The sequence below is a fragment of the Besnoitia besnoiti genome, chromosome III (assembly GCF_002563875.1).
Source record: "Besnoitia besnoiti strain Bb-Ger1 chromosome III, whole genome shotgun sequence".
In the NCBI taxonomy this organism is placed as follows: Eukaryota; Apicomplexa; class Conoidasida; order Eucoccidiorida; family Sarcocystidae; genus Besnoitia; species Besnoitia besnoiti.
The window spans coordinates 2,528,456-2,547,932 of NC_042358.1; the positions used below are offsets into that span (position 1 = coordinate 2,528,456).

General features: G+C 60.2%; 2 protein-coding genes across 2 annotated transcripts; both read right to left on the reverse strand.

Annotated features, from left to right (window-relative positions):
• Nucleotides 1-1,308: 1,308 nt before the first annotated feature.
• BESB_046500 (uncharacterized protein) lies at nucleotides 1,309-3,713 on the reverse strand (the record flags this gene model as incomplete). Its single annotated transcript, XM_029363101.1, has 2 exons — nucleotides 1,309-1,772; nucleotides 2,162-3,713. 2 exons carry the CDS (start codon nucleotides 3,711-3,713, stop codon nucleotides 1,309-1,311), a joined length of 2,016 nt encoding a protein of 671 aa, XP_029220467.1.
• Nucleotides 3,714-7,167: 3,454 nt separating this feature from the next.
• On the reverse strand, nucleotides 7,168-17,976 carry BESB_046510 (uncharacterized protein; the record flags this gene model as incomplete). The annotated part of the gene is made up of 11 exons (XM_029363102.1): nucleotides 7,168-7,967; nucleotides 8,501-8,637; nucleotides 8,877-8,985; nucleotides 9,296-9,380; nucleotides 9,623-10,083; nucleotides 10,424-10,531; nucleotides 10,745-10,847; nucleotides 11,363-11,479; nucleotides 11,968-12,046; nucleotides 12,288-12,357; nucleotides 12,867-17,976. 11 exons carry the CDS (start codon nucleotides 17,974-17,976, stop codon nucleotides 7,168-7,170), a joined length of 7,179 nt encoding a protein of 2,392 aa, XP_029220468.1.
• Nucleotides 17,977-19,477: the final 1,501 nt, after the last annotated feature.

A 19,477-nucleotide genomic window follows, 5' to 3' on the forward strand; every position in this document is an offset into this window, starting at 1 on the left:
CGCTTTTCGCTTGGGTCGCATTCCGGAGCCACACAACGTCATTTCCTACCTCCGCCGCGTTCGCAGGTACACTTGGATATATATCTATATGTATGTAGATTTATCTTTACAATAGTAAAAAACTATATAATATACATAAATATCGTAGTATTTTATACATGTAGAATCTACAACTCGCGCTACATAACGTGGTAATACCCCTACAACCGCTACGTTTGGAGTCATAAAAACCTTATCGGCATGCTGTAGGAAAAGCGCATTTTTCATAAGCTCAGCTGGATCAGTCCGGAGGGACTAATCAAAGGCTTCACATATATCTGAGCTCAACTTCAGTAGCGTACGTCGCGTCCTCTGCCGCAATAAAAATAACGACCCGTCATATAAATATATATATATATATATATATATATATTCAGTTTTTCCGTGACCAGGCCAGCAACCTCAAACCAGTCGGACAGTGAGTAGCTGTCCGTCGCCTCGTCTGGGCGAGCTGAACGAAGACAGACAGACAAGCCCTGTTTATTCATTCATGTAGGGTTGAGGGATTACATTCCTGATAGAAATGCGACTTGGATGCTAGGGTGCGTCCCAGAAAGCAGGCAAAGGACCGAAGTTCCTCTGCAAATGATCCTCTGTCCCTGTTTGAAGACTTAGTCACCTTTTGTCGCGGATTTATCTACGGCGAGGGGGCGAGGCACCCCAGACGGCCCGCCGGGCCCAACAGGGGACTCTTCGAAGGCAGCAGGAGAGCCGTGAGGGGATATCTTGGATTCTGAAGCCTGTGTGTTTTTTCGCTGCGTGGCTTCGGCCTAAGCCTGCCCTCATTCCGAACGTTTTCCCGCTCAAGAGCCGGTGCTGAATCGCACTAAGAGTGGAGCTTCTGTTTCTCCCTCCCGCTAATCCATTTCGCCTTGAACCCGCCGCCTCGTGGTAACACTGCATCCGTTCGGCGCGAAGGCTAGCAGCACCGGAAGCGAAAACTTGCACGCCATCGTTTTCCCGCGGAAACGCACGCTCGGCAGAGAGTCCGTTGCGGTCCCCACAAGCCTAGGTGTTTCGTTTCGCGACTTCGCCTGTCTCCTTGAGGGCGCGGCAGGCGTCTGTTGTTTTTTCACATCCACAGAGCGAGTTGGAGCGGCATGGCGCCGAAGAGAAACACCACGTTTTCTCTTCCGGGCTGCACGACAACGCGCGGCGCGCTTCGTCGCATCTGTCTCCGGCAGAGAACAAGAAAAAACTCATAAGTCACTCCCCTCAAGGCTTTGCGTTCGATCTCTCGCGGCTGCCTTTCAGCCATCCCGCCCTCTCTCAAGACGACCAGATGCACGGGACGACTGTCTCAATCACCTCCTGAGCTTTATTCCGCAGGCCCTCCTCCTTAGAGCACCGGCTCAGCAAGGTCAAGCCATCCAGCCGCAGAAGGCTGTTGCAGCACCGAATCATGCAGGTGATGTAGCCCGGGCGCGATCCGCTGAAGTCTCGCTCGATGTCCTTCAGCATCAGCGCCAGCTTCGTGAGGATCTCCTCGATCTCTTTCTTGCTGCCGTTCGCGACCTCGCTTGCGCCCTTCGCGTCGGAGCCCGTCGCCTTCACCGCCTCCTCCGCGCCGTCGCCCTCTGCCTTGTTCTGCGCCGCGAGATCCTCCTCCTGAAGCAACTCCCCCAGCCTCTGAAAGAGCGAGCTGCAGAGGTCCTCGTAGCGCTGCTGCTTCTCCGCGACATGCGGAGAAGGCTGCGGCACCTGCCGCGTGGAAGCTGAGGAGGCGAGAGACTCTGCAGAGACGCATGCGAAAGACAACCCAAGCGGCGAATAAACTGCGAGAGAGACCCCGCTTGCCCACCACAGGATGCATACGCTACAGAACAAAGAGAGAGAACAAAGGAGAGCCTGCTGGAATGAATGCCGGAGGTACAAGCACGATGGAAGAAGATGAGACACGAATAGAAACACGCCCTGGAAAGCTCGCAGAGAACCCCCCCGAAAAAATAGCGACGCGAGAGAAGAGAGTGGGTCACAGGGAGCAGCTGGAGCATGCCCGGTCAAATACACAAAAGGAAAGGATCAAAGCTGGAAGGCAACAGGGCTGCAGCGCCACTCGTGAGCCCATGAGCTACGGGACAGCAGGTCTTTAAAAGCACGGAAACCTCAGAGAGGGATTTACCTGAGCTGTCGCCTCGCTGTCCAAAGACCTGGCGCGCTGTGTGGTTGATCACTCGGGCGCCCTCCGCCTCGTCTCCGGAGAACTCCGACCCAGACGGCGACGAGACGTCCATCAGACTCTTCTCTTGCGGGCACACATTCCGGTTTCTTCCGCAGTCTACCGAGTCTCGTCTGGCTTCCATTCCATGCACGCAAGCCGCCTCTTCGTCTTCATCGATCTCTTCAAGGCGCCCGTGGCTCTTCCCCTCTCGCCACTGTCGCGCTGCGCTGCTGTAGGCGCACTGGACCGCCCTGCGGGAGCTGAGCCCCCTGCCTTCGTCCTGTTCATCCCTCCGTGCGCTGTGCCTCGCGCCGTCTTTGAGCGGCCTTCTCCGCAGCGCGTGGTCACGCGACGATCCGCAGGAGCTCGAGAAGCTCGGCTCGCGCGCGGCGTCCTCTGTCTGCCGGTAGGCGCTCGCCCCAGAGACGTGGCGGACTCTCTCAGGCGCCGCGGCGTCGCCCTCGCAGCAGTCCCCCGCGCGCGCGCGGCCACGCCCTGGAGCGAGGAGTCTCTTGTTCCCTTCGCGCACCGTTTCCGCCTTTCCTGATCGGACCATGGAGTTCGTCTGGACGCGAAGGATGACGAACAAGACGAGGAGAGAGATGACTGTGCAGACGACGGTAGTCACCACCACAGTCAAGTGGCTGGTCGCCGGCTTCCGCTCCTCTCTTCGCGCTCGCTCGTCCTCGCTTCTCCGAAAGGACGCGAAATCGTGGGAAGAAGACCCGGCAAGGCTCGATTCCGCACTTTCGCGAGGTCGGTACGTCTCCCCAGCTCCACTGCCCTGGACGGCAGACGAACCCAGCGGAGGTAGCGACCGCTTCAGAGCCTCCTGCACGCCTTGCAGTTCGCGCAAAAGCGACGCCAGGGCCTGGGGATCCCGCGCGAGTGAGCCGCCGCTCTGCTGCGCCAGGCGGTAAGCCGACAAAGCCTCCAGAAGATGCAGGTCTGCGACAGAAGGCGGTGGCGTTGCCTCCCGCCCGTGGTGGTCGGGAGACGCGGGTGAAGACGCGGAAGGAGGCGTTGGACGCAGGAGCCTTTCGAGGTCTTGGAGGACGCGATTCAGCTCGCGCTCTTTGTCTGACGACGACAGAGTGCTGGGCTCCGCAGCGCGAGCGGAGAAAAGAGGCTGACGAGGCGATGGGAGCTGCTCGCACCCGAGGGCTACCAAGAGAAGGGCAAGACACAGAAAGGTGCCAGACCCGCGAGGACGCCGGCAACATCCACGCGGAACAGCCCCCGTCGAGAGAGATCCACACACTGGCGGGGAAGCAGAGGCGAATTTACAAGGAGACGGCATCGCGCGGCAATCCCTCTGAGAAGCGCCAAGCGAGTCAGACGAACCCGCCGCGGATAACGCACCCTGGCAGAGCGAAGGAAGACATGACGCAGAAAGAAGCGAGGGCGAGACCGACCACGAAGAAGCTCGCAGACGCCCCTCCGCGTTTCGGCGGTGAGAGTCAGAGGGAGGCCCCAGTGTGGATTCCGCACACACCCTGGTCGGCGGCTCCATCGCGGGAAAAGCGAGTTGCCAAGAAAAGATTCATGCAGGGACTCTCAAGAACCATAACCGTAGCGGCCGCACAGCCGATGCGAGCACGCCACGGAGCCACGGAACCGACAAGGAGCGGAACGGATACGAAATCGCGGGAAAAGATGGAATAATGCACTAGAAGGGCAGCGAGAGCGAGCCGGGTACGTGAACGCCAAAATTTACTCCTTGCGGGCGCCAGCCTGGGAGACGAGATCCAATACAAGAAACAATACGTTTGTACGGCGAGAACAGCACGGTGGTGTATCGGCAGAAGCGGGGGAGAAAAAGAAAACAACGGAGGAAAAACTCGCGTGAAAGTGATGATGACGCGAGAGCGGCAAGAGGACCAGGGCAGCACTACAACAGTGGATATGCAGATCGGGAAGGCGGACGCTGAAGGCCACCGCGGAAATGACAACAGCGGGAAGAAGGGAAAATTAGGGGCGAACGCGGGGAAAATGTGAGAGAGCAAGACATGAAGCACCGCGGTCGCGAGCGGCGCACAGCAGGAGACGAGGGCAAGGGACGGAAACGAGGGAGCGGGGATGCAGAGAATGAAGCAAATGTCAGAGCCAGGAAAGGCAAACGACAGAGAAGTGAATCGGGGAACTGGCGGGAGGACAAAGGGAAAAAGGAGAGAAGAAGGATGTGCGTGAGCAACAATCGGCGAACGCGTGGCAGGCCACCGCGCCGACTGGAGAGGTAGAGCTTCGATGCACGGACTCGCGGACCTCTGCTGTGCTAACCGTTGACACTTCCACAACGATTGTTTCTCCTGAGAAGAGGAAAGTAAAATAAGCACAACAGGGCTGCTTCTTTCCAAGAGAGGTGCCTAAAGTCGGGATCGGCCGCTGGCTTCTGTCTGGCTCGGCGATTCGCGTGCGACCTCGCGGTGGGGTTGCGCTGTACCTACAGCCCCGCGTGGTGTCAGCTCCAGAGGGCAAGCGGAGGAGAAATGAAAAAAGGGAAAACGACTCAACCGGTCGTCGCCCAACCACACAATCTGCGTGCAACTTAATGAAAATTCTCACCAGGATCGTCGGGAACCTCAAACTTCGCGGCGGACGGGAGGCTTCGCAGCCGCAGCTGGGGAGGCGAAGGCAGCTCGACGCTCGTAGGGCGCTCGCTCTACCCTACCCAGAAGTGACCTACATGCGCGCTAGTTAGCGCAAAACAATGCCCAGCCCATTTCCTGCTGTTGTACTTCGACGGGAAAACGAAGAACATCGACGGGGGAGCACAAAGAGCCGAAGTTGTGCCTGCCTGCGGTCCCCAGTGCCCAAGTATTCCGAGTCACTAGTGACGGGCAATCATACTGAGCGGAGACAGGATCGTCGCACCACGCAGCAGGGGTTGCACACACTGAGCGTTTGCTAAAGCATAGTGTTGAACGGACTGAGAATCCATTGCGTCCCGGGTGTGCGCACAGGCCACAAGCTCAGTGAGAGGACTGACGGTCGTCCGACATTATACAGGGACACATGCTTCGCGCCTCGTCGCGACACACCGTCACGTGTGCAACTGCGTTCCGCAGCAATACTTTTCCATCGCAGCAGCCTGCGGTTTGGGTGACTTCTTGAACAGGAGTTGACTCCTTGGTGTCCTGTGTTGCCTGGTGTGCATTATGCGTCACTGGATTCATCCACAAACGAGCTTTTCTGTGTTCAGAGCCGCAGCTAGGCGACGAGTTACACACCTCTGTACACAGGAAGACTGAAGAATTAGGAGAAATACCTTCTCTAGCCTGGTAACAACGCAGATGGTGGCAAAAAAAGGAGTCAGCCGCGAGGCTCCGGGACATTCACTTCACGACATGCAGAGACGTGCACGTACATACGCATTTAGCCTGCGGGCATCGCTGGGCACATGCCCAGTGCCGGCTGTCAGTTGCGAGACTACAGGAGCAAAGCGTTCATTCGCTCTCGTCCATGGGAACTCTAGACAGTCACCGAAGACAGCAGAGGCTTCAGCAATTTTGTTCGCAGGCTGGTGGCTCTCTTTCTGACTGGACTAGACCCGCCATCCGCATTCTAGCACTGCACTACCACACGCGGTCCTCGGCAGAAAAATTTCGAAATCAACAACGGATTGGGGCGGCCGAGGCGACTCTCCGATTCACAAGCGCTCGTACAAGAGAGCAATTGAACCAGAATAACGCAGCCCGAACGGGCTCGACGGCTCCAATCGCCTTGCCAGCACTACGTGTTCTGCACAGTAGGCCTCTCTCCGCCTCAGGCAGCCTCTTCTCCTCTGAGTCTCTGCTTCGAGTTCTGTACAGACGCACGCGAGTGAGATGGGGAGTCTGAACGTAACTGCGCCCAGCATCACGTTTCAACCAAAGAGGGCATGCGCGAAGGAGACAAGCGACAGAGGAGGGTCCAAAGAGAGTGAAAAAAAAAACGCCTCCCAGTGGGCACTGTGCAGGCGGGAGAGGCAAGAGACGAAGAACGCTCGTGGCTGCTCAGGTTGTGGCAGGCGACAACCGAGCGGAAGGTAGGCTTATTTCGACTCCTCACGCGCAGCGAATGGCGCCGCTGTACACGGAAGACTCGAGGACGCCACAGGCGACGAGCGTGGGAGCAGGAGGAGAAGCCAGGCGACAAGCCTCAAGAGAATGACGCGGAGTATGCGAAAGAGGTCGCTGAGTCGAAGATTTGAACGCAGGACGCCAGCTCCACCGAGAGAAGAAGAAAATGAAGGTAACGAAGAGACGCTAACAGGGGGGAGCACGTCGTCTCTTGCCTGGAGAGCGACATAGACGCTTCTCCGAGCCAATCGGGAGCTTGGTCAGCTTCGATTCCGTTAGTCTCGAAACCGCAGCAGTGTCTCCCACGAAGCGGCTCTCCAGCATCGTCCGTCGTAATACCGTTTTCATCCATTTCCCCGCCAAGGAAATTCATTCTCCCTCGATTGTCTCGTGTCCCTTCTGCGTCCGTCCGGCAGGCACGCTGTTGCTCCGTCTCGGTTTGGGTCCCTGCCTCGTTGGCGTCCCCATGGAAGAGATGGAAGCGCAGGTCTCCATGTCCTTCACTGAATATTCGCGCGCTCAGTTGCCGCGTTTGCCTGTTCCCGTCGGTGCGGTTCTCGCAGTCTCGGCTCTCGCCAGAGTCCTCTGTTTCCGTCTCATGCGCCTTCTGGGAATTGTCACAGCATCTGCCTCTCGCCGAGTCTTCTGTCCATTCTTCTTAGGTCCAAATTGCCTACGTCGCTCGCTTCCCCGTCCTGTCGCTTCTCGTCTGAGATGCCTCCAGTCTTCCGCACATCGCACGCCGTCTGCCCTCCAGCGTGCCGAGCCGGTGTCGGCGACTTCACCTGAAACAATGCGTAGAGAGTCTTCTGCTCAGCCGAGGGATCCTCCGCTTCCCGCAGCGACTTTCGCTTCAGCGTGAGCAGCAGACGCGTTTCTCTCCAAGTCGCGTTTAAGCTTCTCTTATCAGTGTCCCAGCATGCCATCGGCGAACCAGATTCCATTTACGGTGAACACGCAATCCTCCTCCAGCGCTGCGCATCGCGTGAGCGCTGCGTCGCTCTTGAGCTGCGTCTGCTCCGCCCCGCCTGACGCGACGCTCTCCACTGCGCGCCTCCACAGGAGCCGCGCGCGACACTCCCGCGCGCGGAGGGCCTGTTCGCAGACGGGTGTAGGGGAAGCTGCCCAGGCGGCTGCGGTCAGCGGGCTGGATCTCTGCTTGGGACGCGCCGAGGCGGAGGACGACGCAGACTCCCACGAACGACGCAGCAACCGTGCGCCACAGGGAGGGTCGAGGGGACCTGGTGAACACGAAGGCGAAAGCGGGCGAGCCGCCAGGAAGGGAGAAAGCGCCCTAGAACAAGACACGCGTTCTGCAGGAAGCTCCCAGAGGCGTGGCTGCGGGGGGGAGCACGGGGCGAAGCGCGCAAGAGCGGAAGACGCGGATGACAGGGACGCAGATGAAGAATCCGAGAGAGTAGCCGAAGGCGCCGCGCAGAAAAGCAGCGAGCGACCAGAACCAGACGCGGATGTGAGGGCAGAATGCGAAGCGCGCGGCGACGCAGAAGACGAGGCGCGGGCAGAGGCTGTGTGGGGACATTCAGAAGAGCGACGGCAAGGCCTCTCCGCAGCACAGGAAGCGTTGGGCGCGAACAAGCGCCCAACGCTGGCCTGACGAGAAATCGGCCCTGCAGCGAAGGAAGGCGGCACGTAGTAGGGATACCGACGACAAGACACCGGAAAGAGCGAAGAGACTGCAGGTTCATCTGCAAAGACCACCAAACGACAAAAACAACACCACCGTGATCTGGCGATCGCGGTGCAGCACCGGGACGAGCGACATACGAATCAACGAACGTCGCGCTGGAGAGACATCCGTTAGAATGAATACGCCGCCAACAACCGTAGAGTGCGCAGCGCGGCTGCGAGAGGGGTTACGTTTCAGCGAGCCGCCAGCCAACTGCGCGTGCATCTCGAAGAGACAGTGAACTTGCGCTGGAGCTATGCCACGAGACAGGATTACTAGGAGGAACGAAGACGCGGATATGAGGCCGTATATTCATGCCCTTTCGAGTGGGTTAGCGCCTTCCTCCGCGACCGACCCCATGTCGGTGCGCGACACTTCGGAAATCGTACTCTTGTTCTTCCAAGCACGCCCGAGCGCAGGTTTGCACGCGCGCTCACATAAACAGACGTCTATTTGCCCGGATACACTATAGATCCGCATCAACAATCGCGGCGACAGATGCATCGCTCGCGCCTTGCGCAGCTGTCTAATTCTTCGACTGCGACTCCTTACGGGAGAGGAAAGCGCACGAGTGCGGCGGGGTGTGAGGAGTGAAGCAAAGCCTGAATTTCTCTGCTCCCTGGAACGCGCCCATTCTGGCGTACTGCATCCCGAAGCTACGCGCCTCGCCGGTTGCAGAGAGATGCATGCTGAACGAGTTGTAACGGAAAGGAGACACCACCACACACAATACCGAAAAGGCTATCCGCCGCCCCATCAACAACACAGATATCCATTCATACAGATATATGCATCGAGATATCTACGCGTTATAGATGGGTTAACCAGCGCACGACGCTACCTGTGCGGGACGCTGTGCTCACGACAGAGTTCACGAGGGCAGTCGAGACGCTCGAAACCGGGTAGGATGGAGAGTGAACGAGCTTACGAAGGCTGAAGATGGAGGCAAGCAGTCGCAGCGTGATCGCCCACATCGAAGTAGGACGCGCCTGCCGGTAGGGTCTGGAGTGCTGTTAGAAGTCGATGCGTTAACCAGCCTGAGCGCGCGCGCGGACAGACAGCCATAAGGGTACGAAAAACTCGGTGCGAATCGTCTCCTCTGCGCTTCGCCTTCGTGGTGTGCGTCTAGAGTATCCTCCACGGCGCGTGCCCCCTTCATGTATGTCGGAGGTTTGGCCGCCCGCCTGCGTCAGCCGATCTCTTTTGTTCGCTGCTCCGTGCGCCTGCTTGCCGACAGACTCCCGCCTCCCGCTGCTGCATGGCGAGAACCGAGTTTTTTATGTGGCGCTGCGCGCACTGCGCGGGCTTCGATTCCAGTCGTTCGCTCGCCGCCGCTCTCGAACGCACCTGTCGGCCTTTCGGCTCCACGCAGCAGGACCTCAGCCGCCGGCGTCTGTTCATCGGGGATGAAGGCGAAGACTGACGCTGTGCTCTGCACGAGCACCGGCAAACGGAAAACAAAGGGAGCTCCGATGCATCGAGCGTGCTGCTCTCCTCTGAAGTGCGTCCACAACTCGTTGTGAAATGGGGCCTTTCCGCTTCCACGGAATTCGCGTTCGTGCGGATCCCCGGTGACTGCCGCGTCTCTGCTGCCACCGCAGCTCACTGGGAAGGCAACCAATTGATGAAGGCAGGTGATGTTGGGGTGACACTTTTAGCGAGTCAGGGCCTTACTGAATCCTTGGTGTCGGCCTGCGCTGACCCCAATGCCTCGGAAAACCTCTTCGCCGAAAGCAAAAGCGAAGGGACAGCCTCTCCAGCCAGCGCGTGGAGCGGCCGACCTTGACCTTCAGAAGAACGCGGCAAGGGGCTGCAAGGAAAGACGCCTGCACTCTTGAATCGCGGACGATACTGTAGCCCGCGGGCTGCAGGCGGCGGAAGGCCTCTATGTGGCGGGCGCGCCGAGCCCGCCGGAAACGCCGACGACGAGGCGAACGGTCCAGAGGCAGCGAACAAGAGGGACGAGCCAGCTGCATTCGAATCCGGCCGAGAAAACGCAGACGACGAAAGCAGGGTGGACGCCTGAGAAGCAGCCGCGGATAAATCGTTACGGACGTCCTGAGCCGCATTCCCACTGGAAAAATCCGTTTCCGTGCCCGTCCGGTCAAGCTGCGGGAAGGCGCCAGCTGGCCTCTCTGCAACAACACGACAAAGCGTAGACAGGTGAGAGGGGGCAAGCCATGGCACGCGGCATCTGGAGGCGCCTAGACATTTACTCTGCGAGTTCGTCTCTTTCTCCGCTTGCCAGGCGCTGCGAGGAGAGTGCGGAGAAGAAGTTCAAGGCGCGAGCGGAGCGCCGAGAGCGACGCAGCACAGCGACCACCACCGCGCAGAAGACTAGTCTGATCAGTGGTATCGTCCTTGAAGTGAGCATCTATAAGACAGGATGCGCCATCGGCCTTTTCTGGAGAGTATATACGACGAATTGGACTACTGGTTTAGACCTTCCATGGAGAACATGCAAAGTCGGCGTACCTTGAGCCGCTTGCGGCGATAGGCTCTCGGCCGAGAAGTAGCAGGACGCGAGGGACGGCAGCAGCAGGTGCGCTTGACCGCAGTCGAGAATCAGACACACCTGAACCCCTGAAGACGCAAGGCACGCAAGGGTACACAGACACAACACTCAAGAAACCGAGTTTAGCTGCAGTTAGACTACGAGGGCTTCGTGGTCCATACGAGCAGCCCACCGCGCTCAAGGCTGCGAACACGCGGCTGTACGCATGCGCCGCATCAGGGCCTCTGCAGAGACCAGCGAGTGGACGTTCGGCTCTGTCCCTGTTTGTCTGCAGACCTCACCAGGAGCGACTGCGGAAATGAGATGCCTCAACTCGGCGCCCGCCAGAAGGCGCTTCGCAGAACCTCTGTCGGCGCAAAAGTCCTCAGGCAGCAGAGCCGCCTCCTAAGAAAACGCGAAAGAGGAGAGCGAAGCGTTACAAATGAGCACTTTGCGTCGGCAACGTTATCACAGCAGTGCATGTGCATGCACATATTTAGATATACTCGGGTTGGATCTGTTGACCCCACGCACTGCGGCTGGGCGCACGCACACCTGGAAGCATTCATCATCCGTTTAGACTCGCAAAGCCTCGCTTCCTTCTCGGCATAGTAACGCTGCGAGCAGAGGCGCCACGGGGCGTCTGCAGCCCGTCGCGCGCGGCACACCTTCGCTTAATGAAAGCAAGACGCCGCGTCGCCTGTCCGCCTTTTGAACACCGCGGGAGAAACTCGGGAACGAGACGACTCTGCGCCTGCGCTGCGACTTGGTCATCGGCGTAATGGGAGCGGTCACGAGTTCGCGCGCGTGCCTGCCTATGCCTAAACCCTAAACGCGGAGAGGGACACGTGGCGTCTTTGCTACAGACGCACAGCGAATAAAGCGGCGATGCGAGCGAGCCAAACACGACACTTGCTTACGGGGAAATGCGGGGCGAAGTACGGATGCTCGGGCGCCAATTGCACTCCGCAGCCGGAGAAGAAAAACACCAGCACGTCGCCGGCTCGGCCGTTCTCGACGAGCGCTGAAAGGTGCTTCTGAGACGACATAGCGGACGCAACGCATCTGCGGAGTCTAGAGAGTCACCTCTGCTCGACACAAAAGTGTGGGCGGAACGACACACCGCGGAGACGTAAAGCTGCATCGAAAAGGGTTCCTTTCAGCCGCAATTCCCATACACATATGCATTTACATATACCAGAGTTCGTGTGTGAAAACCCCCCGCCACACGAGTGCATAGAGAACGCTTCCTGCGCCGCCGCGGCAGACGGGTGCGGAGACGACGGGAATTCACCCACCAGGCATGCATGCATATCACTTTCTCAAATGAAACGCCGAGGATACATGCTCGCGCACAGTTACTGGCCGGTTCGTGCGCGTCGTGCTCCGCCGTCCGCTGCTGCTTTGGCTCGCTCGTGTGAGTCGCTGCATGCTGCATCCATCCGCCGCTGGCGGGCACTGGGCGCGGGCGCGTCGCCCATGCCCAGTGCCCGCCAACAGCATCGCACTCAGGGACGTTTCTCACGAGGATATTGGTCTTTGTTGGAGAGTGAAGTGTCTCCTCCGCCACTGCCGCCCCTGCGCGCGTCTCGGTGTAGAGGCACCTGAGCCACACAGCCGCAACCGCTCGTCGTCGCAAGAGGCGAAGTCGAAGATTGCTCACTTTATTCCCGAGCCCACAACACAGGAGAGACATATTCGCAAATGAACGAAAGGAAAACTGCTCCAGTAGACGCCCATGCAGCAGCGCCGCGAGGGAGACGCCGATCGTGCCCGTTGCGTTCTAGACGAGATCGTCTTTGGATCCCTGTTCCTTTCGCACATCCACTCGCCCTCCCAGTTTACCTGACGATGTCGAACCCGAGGCTGTAGCGAAGCACATCCGCGAAGGCGAGGCAGTCTGCGACGGCCCCCTCTGCGAGAAAGAACGAATAAGAAATCACCAAAATTGGGGGCGAAGGCTTAAGGACGTCTGGAGTTAGCTCGTCCCCTATCTACCATATTAACCGATAGGTTTATTTTTTACGACGCAGTCCCGCCCGAGGAGGGTCCGACGGGCCTCAGCGGCTACAGAGACGATTAGGCGACGAGACCTGCAACAGCTCTCCTGCTCGACGCAACTGTTTTTGAAGCGAGAACAAGACATGCACCACCAGCAGTCGCTCTACGGGACGTGCCTCTTCAGTGACCCTTCTTCTGGCATGTATCTGCGCCTCCCTTGCGCCTCGCTGCAGGCCCCCCGCAAACCCTCGGCGATTAGAAGGGAGCGCGTGCACTCTCAGGGACAGCCGCCTTGCATAAGGTCATGTCGCTGTCCACAGACCAGTATTCTATAGATCGTGGAAAGCGCTTGCAGAGATGGGAAGCGAAGGTACCGGAGAGGCGTGCGCGGTGCGGCGATGTGGAGTTTGTGGCGTTCCTCACCGAGTTCACAGAACGTCCCGATATAGCTACAGCCGACACACAGGGCACTCTTTCTGGGGGGTCTGTCGGCGTCTTCGTCGGCGCCTGCGCCAGCACCAAACCAGCTCGAACTCTCCACTCTTCCGCTCTTTTCCCTGCCTGAAACCTCGTAGCGAGACGTACGCGCAGGCCCCCCGCCGTCCGCGACGGCCGCAGCGGGCGGTTTCGTCAAGAGTGAGAACTCCAGGCGCTCGATATCCGGCACATCCCTTCCTCTTTCGCTCAATGAGAAATCATGCAGGATAGCGCTCGAAAAAGCTCTCCGCGGCGTGGTGTTCCCCTGCGGAAGCTGCGTCTCTCCGCGCGCGCGTCGCCTCTCCAGGCTTCTCTCGAATGGAGCGAATGCCGAGGCGAATGTGCAAAGTTCACCCGTAAGCGATACAGCCTCACTTTGGATTTTCAAGGAAGCCAAGTGTGCCCCGCTTGCTGTGTGTGTGCTATGTCGTATCTCAGAAGACGCAAGCGAAGACGCGAGAGAGGCCTCGCAGCCGTAGTTCTCTTGCAGTGTGTTGACGCGCACGCCAGCCGACGCACACACGGAGCTCGATGAAGCGGAGGACCCGCAGAGAAACCCACGAAAGCCTGGCTGCGAAGGCGCGGTTTTCGCGACCTCAGACAAAGGCGAGTCGCCTGTAAAAGACGACGAGGGTAGTGGAGACCGCGCGTCTCGAGCCTCGAGCGAAGGCCACGAAGGCCGGCAGCACCAGGGCGACTCATGCGATGGCAAGCAGGAGCGCGGAGAAGCAAGTTTTTTTGTGCTTCGTGTGCCCGTCCAGGAGCCTTTCTCTGTGAAGAAAAAGTGCGCGGGATCCGCGTACTCTCCGCTCGGAGTTGACGAGTGCGGATTCGACGCCGCGACCAGAAAGTCGGTCTCCTCTCCTGTGTTGTCCGCCTCCGACGTCGATGAAGCAAGACGAAACTGCAAGGTGCCTGATGCGACCTGCCTCACGTGTTCTGCCTGCGCCCCCGCTCGAGGCCTCGCGCCCTGTTCGCCGGGGGGTCTGGAACCCCCCCTTTCGGCACTCCCTCCCTCGAGCCTTTGTCCTTTCTCGCTGGTTTTGTCTACTGCGGATTCTCGCGTCTCCATCGTCTGGTCACGCTCGCTGCCTACGCTCGCCGGCGGCTTCAGGTCACACGCTAGACGATCTGCGCTAGGGACGACTCCACTCACGCGGAAGGCGGACGGTGACAGAAGATGTGGAAGGCTTCCGGCCGGTTCCTCCTCTCGCCCTGGATCAAACACATCCAGTCTGTCTTTCTGCATCGCGCCTTTTTCTCCCCTACGCACTTGGCACGACGCAAACGCATCGAAAAATGCGCCTTCGCGCCCCAATTCTTCTCTTCTGCCTGGCGCGCTGTTTCCCTCTCTCGGTGCCCCTCTAGACGCCACATCAGCTCTCCGCGCTCCGCGCGCCGCTCCCCCTGTGTTTGGCGACGGGTCCTCCGCAGCCTGGTTCGTCGCCGCTGCTGGGCTTGTAGGCCCCAGCCGGATATCAGTGTAGTCGGGTTCTCCGCAATGCCCACACTGCCGCGAGACAGACGCGGCAGGCCTCGCAGAGGAACGACTGGAGCGCCGCGGCGGAGCTCGCGCGCGAGGACGCGGCTCGACGTAACGCTCTGGGTCGCTGGGCTCCGATGCTGCCTCATCGAGTCCTCGCTTGCGCGGCGTTGGCGACGAGGGCCCCCACGTCCACTGCGAGTCGGGCGAGGTGGCGGGTCTGCAGCCCGCCGCGAGGAACGATGGAAGACGAAACAGGTGAATCGAACCCGCACTGTCGCGGAGGAGTATTTCCTGCTCCCTTGCGCTCGCGCCTTCGGAGCCCCGCGCCTTGGCTTCTTCTGCGCCTTCTTCCCACTGCTCAGGAGTCGTCGGCGTGAAGGACCGGCGCGCCGACGGCGGAAGAAGGCTGAACGAAGGATACGGAGTGACAGAGAGACAGGGCGAAGACGTGACGCAGGATGGGTGCGACGCAAAAGACTCGAACACCGGTCGCCGCTGACGCCCGCGAGGGCCCCACGCAGAAGGCGGAGGAGCGGAAGCCAAGGAAGCAGAAGACAGATGAGGCAGATCAAAGGAGGCAGCTGGGGTCGCTGATTTTGACGCCGTCGTCATTTTCGTTTCTGCGCAGACCGTCCGCGTCTCCACAGATGCGTCGCCTAGCTCCTGTATTCTCAGCTGCTGCACCATTCGTTGTTTTTCTACGTCGCCTGGAGACTCCTCTGGAGTTGAGAAGACGCCAGGCCTGCTTTGTTCTCCAGGAAGTAGCCCGTCGCTCCACAGCATTTCCTGACACTCCGACGAGGTCAAAACCCGCGACAAATCCGAGCCGGGGCTCTCTCGGTCAACTGCGTGTTTCTCCTGCGCAGTGTCTGTACCCGCGGCGACGCGCCCGTCGCCACGTCGGAGCGACTCACGACGCCCAGGTGCTGCCTTGAGGGTAGTCGCTGCTGCATCGAGTCGAGGGTCAGCTGCAGAATCTGAACTCAGTCCTGACCGGCGGGTCCCAACGTTTCGCGGCTGTCTCCAGTCTCCCGGTCGATCGGTTCCGGGAGCGACAGAGGCAGAGTCTACCTCGACGCTCTGCGCGTCTCGTCCTCCTCTGGCGCCTCCTTCGCATCCGTCGTTCTTCCCCTTATGCCTCTCACGTCCACTATCCTGCGCGAGCCGTTCCCGCTGCCTCTCGTTCAAATCCAAGGCGCTCGGCATGCGCGCCGCTGTGCCTTCTGCGAGGCCTGGACGCTTCCTTGCTTCGGCTCCCGAGTCGAGCTCTGCCGCCGACTGCGGACTCGCAGGCGCCGCACAAGGTGTCGCACTGGTGAGGACACTTTCACGTTGTGTACTCGTCGTCTCCTCCGTCGCGCCGCAGATCCGTGTCAGGCTGCGTCGCTCGTCTGTAGTCACCCCTGCCCTTGCCACGCATCGGCCCACTTTCGCTAGCCCCAGGCCTCGCGTTTTGGCGGCTGCGGGGGCGTCACCTGACCGCCCGCGCCAACCAGTCGACGGCAGCAAAGGCCCTCGTGTGCGAGTTCGTCCTCGCTCGGTTCGCGTGTCGGCTAAGCGCTCTCTGAGCTCCTGCGCGCTTGCCTGAAGGTCGGCTGCCGCGTTCTGTGTTTCCTCCAGGTTCTTTTGACTGCCACCTTGCCGCCAGACAGGGGCCTCGCGTGTCTCCGGGGGGCACCTTGTGCATGCCCTCAGTTCGTTTCCATTGCGCGTCAGGCCTTCCTGCGGCCCTGCGCTGCGTGTCCACGGTGTTGGTCTCTGACCGTCTTGACGGTGGTTCTCCATCCACTCTCGTCGACTTGCAGAGGTAGGCTCCTTGGGTCTGCCGGGTTTACCAGGGTCGCGCCGCGCGTCGGCATCAGCACTCGTCCCGTTACGGCGCTGCCGCGGCTGAGGCCGAGTCGCCGCCGGCTGTGAAACGAGCGCAGGCGCGGAAGAGTGCGACCGAGCGTGTGGGGGGCCCGCGGAGACACCAGCGTAGGAGCTGAGGGACAGCGAGCGAAACCGCGGCGGTGAGTGGAGACATGCGTCTGCCTGCGCTGTCTGGCCTTTTGTCGTCGCCCTGGCGCGTTGCTTCTGCTCAGCAAGGACGGCCTCCTGCGCGCGGGGGGCTGCGCCTTGCCGGCCGACTGTGGTCTCGCGGGACCGACACGGAGCGGTCGCTGCTGTCTCTCTCGGTGCCTGCCCGCCATCCAGAGAGCGAGGAGGCGCAGGCGTGTCCGCGAGTAATACGTGGGCGTTCCGGAGAGGCGGAAGATGCGGCGCAGAAGAACGAGCGCCGGCAGAGGATGAAAGACGGGAGCTGGTTGCTGAGGGTTTTCCTGAAGGTTTCACAGGGCGCAGCCCCGGGAGGCCGTGGTTCGCAGGCGTTCGGGCGTCTCCTCGGGTGGGGAGCGCGCTCGGCTTCTTGGCAGCAGTTCCGTGAGCAAGCGCAGCACGCGGTCGCCCAGACGAAGCGCGGGCATAGGCCCCGAGCGCTTTCGGCGCCGCTGAAAGCGCCTGCGAGGAAGTAGCGGCGGGTGGGGCTGCTGGACCCTGCGAATCGGGTGGCAAAGAGGCACAGATGCAAGGAGACGCAGGATCCGAAGACGATGAGCAAGGCGAAAGCCGGGCGGATACAGGCGAGCACACGTGGGGGGGCATACGAGGCCCGGCCGTCGGCGAGGTCACAGCGAGCGGCGCTTGAGCCAGCGCCGCGCGTTCCGCCTGCGACACCTTCGTCGCGGGTGCAGAGTCGTCACGAGCTTCTCGCGACGAGAGAGGAGCATGTGTATCCGGCCAAGGCCACAGAGACTGGCGTAGATTGAACCGTTTCGGGTTTCCCAAGACGGTAGACGCAGAGGGGTAGATAGCCTTTGATCCCAAGGGACGGTCTGACGAATTGGCTCGCAATCGCGCCTCCCCGCTTCTGTCGTCGTAGAGCTGCTGTCTCCGCTCTGGCTGGTGCGCGGCCTCCTCGCGGGCAAGTGGGCCGGAAGATATCGAAATCTGGGAGCTCTCGCTGAGCTGCTCGCCGCCGAGTTGTTTCCGCACACGCACACCCGAGCCGCAGGCGCACAGCAAGGCCGCTCTCTGCTCACAGGAAGGGTTTCTATTTTCGCGCAGTGAGATATGCAGATGACTATCAGGCGCCCGATTGCGCTCCGGGAAGCAGTCTGGTTGGCAAGGGCGAGAGGCTCCGTGGAGCGCAGGACAGGTTGGAGGCTCGCGCGTTTGGCTGCTTTCCTCTGTTGACGTCGGGCAGCTTTCCGCCACCGCAGGGGAGGCGACGACGCAGGGCTCCTCCACGACGCGGACTTTCCGAATTCCAAAAGCCGCGGCAGTATCGGGTTGGAGTGAGCCAGGAGGCGTCCTCACCTGGGGCGACGCATTCGAGGGGCGTGGCAGTGGGCGCCAGCAGGCGTGAGGCGACAAGTGGATAACTGGAGGCGTTCCAATCGATCGAAAGGGCGCGCCTGGTGCCTGCGAAGTTGCAGGTGAGGCGTGGAACAGGTTCCCGCCATGGCCTGGTGTAGGGACGCCCAACTGTTCCCCGTCGCCAAAAATGGCCGCAGTCAGGCGCGCCAGCATGTCGAGCCCGCGCGAGCAGAAACCGCCTGCGGCGCCTTCTCAGCAGAGCCCCGAGTGATGGAGAAGGAGCGCAGCAGCAAAATATCGAGTTGCAAGCCATCCGTGCAGCGGCAGCACTTCGCGGAAGCCGAGCGTCTTGGGAACTCTTGTGGTTTAAATTCACTCCGCCGCCCTCTACGGCATCCTTGACACTCCACACGGACTCCGGTGACTCGGCTGTACCGAACAAAAGGAGGGAAACAGACCAGAAGGATGCGGGCTCAGAGGGACCCGAAAGGGGACGCGGCTCAGGATGGGGCCAAGAAGGAGTCAAAAAGTCTCTGTTCCTGCACAGCGACCGCGGCGCCGGTCTCGTGCTAACGCACACTGCGTGGCGGACGCTGGCCTTCCGCGTCCGCCTGGTTCCGAGGAGAGTCGGCAGACCAGAAGCGCGCAAGGCTACTGAATCGAAAGAGATCCCTGAAGAGCGCTTCAGGGTCACTTTGCAGGATTTGCAAGTGAAGAGAGTGGGGTCGGAGTCCAAGGTCTTCTATGCTTCGGGCCATCCTGCCGCCGGCAAAAAAAAGCTGCGGAGGGAAAAGAAGCAGGCGGACGCATTGCCGGGCAGGCCCACAAGGTCCCTCCACGAGTGAAATCCCAAACCGCAGAAACGTGGTCATTCGACCTCTGTGTGTAGGGAACCCGTAAGTTGGACGAGAGACCGTCGTCACGGACAGACTCCGCGGATTTCGCGGCCTGCAGAGGACTCGAGGCGCTGTTCCCCCATCTGGTCACCCGGGAGTGTGACGTCCCTCTTCGAGGAGGTCACTGCGACCGCGCCGAGGACCGGTTTTGCCCAAGCGGCAGCAACACACGAGAAGCAGTGAAGAACAGGTTTCCATTTGGCCAGAAACAGCAGACACCGCAGCCCGGAAGCACCCCGTGACCTTCCAACCGTGCGAATGGCGCCACATGCACCGGGTCACTGCAGTACCTCTGCGAAACGCGTCGACTGTGGAGCAACACCCCGGGGACATACCTCGCACGATGCTCGTTCGCCGCCAGATATTTATACGCGTGTCGCCACGGACAGGCAGCGCACACACCTCTGTCCTTATCAAAGATACCTCTGACCCTTTCGTCGTCGCCTGTTTGACACGCACGTCCTGTCGCTACAGAGGATACCCGCATGAGGCGTTCATTCGAGGCCGCGCCTACTATAGACTAGAGCCGTTATCAAGATAAATTACCAAGATTAGAGGAAGAAAGATCATTTCTAAAGCATGAGCGGTATGCGGTGGATTTCTCATCGCCGGTCGGAGTCTACCCGAGAGACCCCCCCTTCTACGTTGCCGTTCTGGCTCGACGCTCCGCGTGGGAATCCATCGGGTCATGGACAGTGCCCTCAAACTTACATGTTGCTGTTGGAGAACAGAGTATATGTCACGCAGGTTAGGGGAGACGCTCTCAGAGAAGGAGAAGCAGCTGCCGATGTGGGTACGCAGCTAAGCGCGTTTTCTTC